At 40.5% G+C, this 2,169-nt stretch overlaps 1 protein-coding gene across 2 annotated transcripts; it reads left to right on the forward strand.

Annotated features, from left to right (window-relative positions):
- The first annotated feature begins 555 nt into the window (after positions 1–555).
- Positions 556–1,912, forward strand: si:ch73-23l24.1 (otospiralin). Of its 2 annotated transcripts, none has more exons than XM_031310600.2 (3): positions 556–755; positions 976–1,078; positions 1,210–1,912. In XM_031310600.2, exons 2-3 carry the CDS (start codon positions 1,015–1,017, stop codon positions 1,434–1,436), a joined length of 291 nt encoding a protein of 96 aa, XP_031166460.1. In that variant the 5' UTR covers positions 556–755; positions 976–1,014; the 3' UTR covers positions 1,437–1,912. The 2 variants fall into 2 exon arrangements, with proteins under 2 accessions (XP_031166460.1, XP_031165760.1); XM_031309900.2 differs by having other exon boundaries at positions 660–755; positions 1,004–1,078.
- Positions 1,913–2,169: the final 257 nt, after the last annotated feature.

The following is a 2,169-nucleotide window of genomic DNA, read 5'->3' on the forward strand; positions in this document are numbered from 1 at the left end:
TCATCTGCACTTTGTGTGGAACTGACAGTAACCAAGTCCTGAAATCACAGTAACTCTTCCTCTGACCCATGACATAAAGTCATAACCCCTCATCTCTCTGCCAATGTCCTCAGAGAAACTAACTCCACAGAACTGAGAAATGGTAGATGGTCAAAAAAACAACCTGACAACTATTTTTGCACCCTGTGGTTGAATGTTGGTACAGTCTGTCTGGATACTAGGTGTGAAAACTGTCTGGTACATATTTCTTTTCACCAGCTTTCATCCACATTTTCACTCTTCCTATTGCTTTTTTTCTCCCCTTTTCACCTTGAAATCCACATTATTCCAAGCAGCTCAACGCTAAAAATCTCGCACTGAGCTCCTGACTGTTGTTACAACAACATAGTTAAATATATATTGTGATAAAAATAATTGGGGAGTTTTAGGGCCAGCGGCTGGATCCAGATGTGTCCTTTCATTTTAAATAACCTTACCTTGCCTAAACACAAAACATCTTAATAACACATTAGGACATGTTGACACTTCGTGGCTAGACAATGAGATGTTATATTCCTCTATACCAAGCAAATGGACATTAAAAGAAAGAGGCTCTCTGACGTGCTTTGGCAACACGCAGGTGTAAAGAGGCAATATGTGAAAAACAAACATGTCCGCCTTCTTGTCTACTTGTAATCCAGATGCAGTCTTCATCCTGAGATCAGTCTGAGCAAAGACGAGGGACAGGACAACAAACATAATCTCCTACTGATCCGGTAAGACCAGACAAAAGATGATATTTGATGAAGCAAAGCTGTTCTTGAGACATGGATTTTCTTCTTTATAGATAGGCCTACATGCACTTCATGTTCTACGCATTTCAGTGTTGCTAAAATATTCTATATGCACCTGAATTTTCTCTCTCTCTCACACACACACACACACACACACACACACACACACACACACACATACACACAATTACTTTTTTTCCAGGTCAAGTCTTTTGTGTTCTGTCTTTTAGTTCCTGGAAGCATGCATGCTCTGTACGTATCTGTGCTGTTCTATTTTCTTCTCCTCGGCTTCCTGCCTCCTATAGGTATGTCAGCAGCTCATTCACACCATTACATATTAGGGGACTTGACATTGTGATACACAGAAATTCTGAAATGATGGACCAGGTGTGAAATAATGGTCACACCCTCTTTCTGCCACTGTCTTCTTTGACAGGAGCAGGGGAGAGCGATGCAGCCGGCAGGAGAGGGGAGAGAGAGAAACGAAGCCTACCCTACTGGGGAATGTGGTCGTCAGACTTTTTTGGGTGGTTGGAGGAGCTGCAAGCCCAGGCAGCTCACGACGGGATGCAGGACCTGGCTCGTACCTTCTGGGCTCACTTCCCTATCGGCAGCCAGCTGGGCTACGATAGTCCCGAGTCTGACCCTCAACCTGAGGAGTGAGGCAGAGTGAAGATGAGATATTTAAGAGTCTGAGGGAGAGTAGAAGTGCATTTGTTTTAGTAGGTGTACCTAATAAACTGGCAACACTATTTTGCGGTTAATACTGCTATGCGTTTATTTTGAATGTATTTTCATGTAATGGAGAATTTTTACATTGTTGTATTGGCACTTTTTAAAGAATCTGAATACTTGGTGTTACTTTGGAGTATCTGAGACTCCAAACTGAAGTAATTCATTATTTTCCTGTAGCACACTTCTAAAACATGTCATCAGTTAAAAATCCTGTTGATAAGCAATTCTCATAAAATTAAGAAAAGTGAATGTCAAGGTGATAAACAATGATAAGTGTTTTTTATTGAGCTGTTAAAGTGGGCGCATGGTCTCAAACAGAACATTAGGGTTAAATGGAAAGTTGAAGTTGAGAATTTAATATCTGCACACCTTTTAGGTAATAAAAGGTTTTAATTGTATTCTGACTTTGAGTTTGTATTTTATGAGGAGTGTTTGAGTGAACTTTGAGAGGCATCTGAGATGACTGCATGCAAAAGAGTCAGACACAAAATTTAATTTGATGCCGGTCACAACGCTCAGATTGTCAAGTCAACTGTGGGAAGAAAGATGGAAGCAGAGACAAAGAGTTAGACAGAAGTGGAGGAACAAAAGGAGTGCATTGTGTTTACTAAAAGGTCCCATGGCATGAAATTTTCACTTTATGAGTTTTTTTTAACATTAA

This window comes from Sander lucioperca, chromosome 8, assembly GCF_008315115.2.
Source record: "Sander lucioperca isolate FBNREF2018 chromosome 8, SLUC_FBN_1.2, whole genome shotgun sequence".
Classification (NCBI taxonomy): Eukaryota; Metazoa; Chordata; class Actinopteri; order Perciformes; family Percidae; genus Sander; species Sander lucioperca.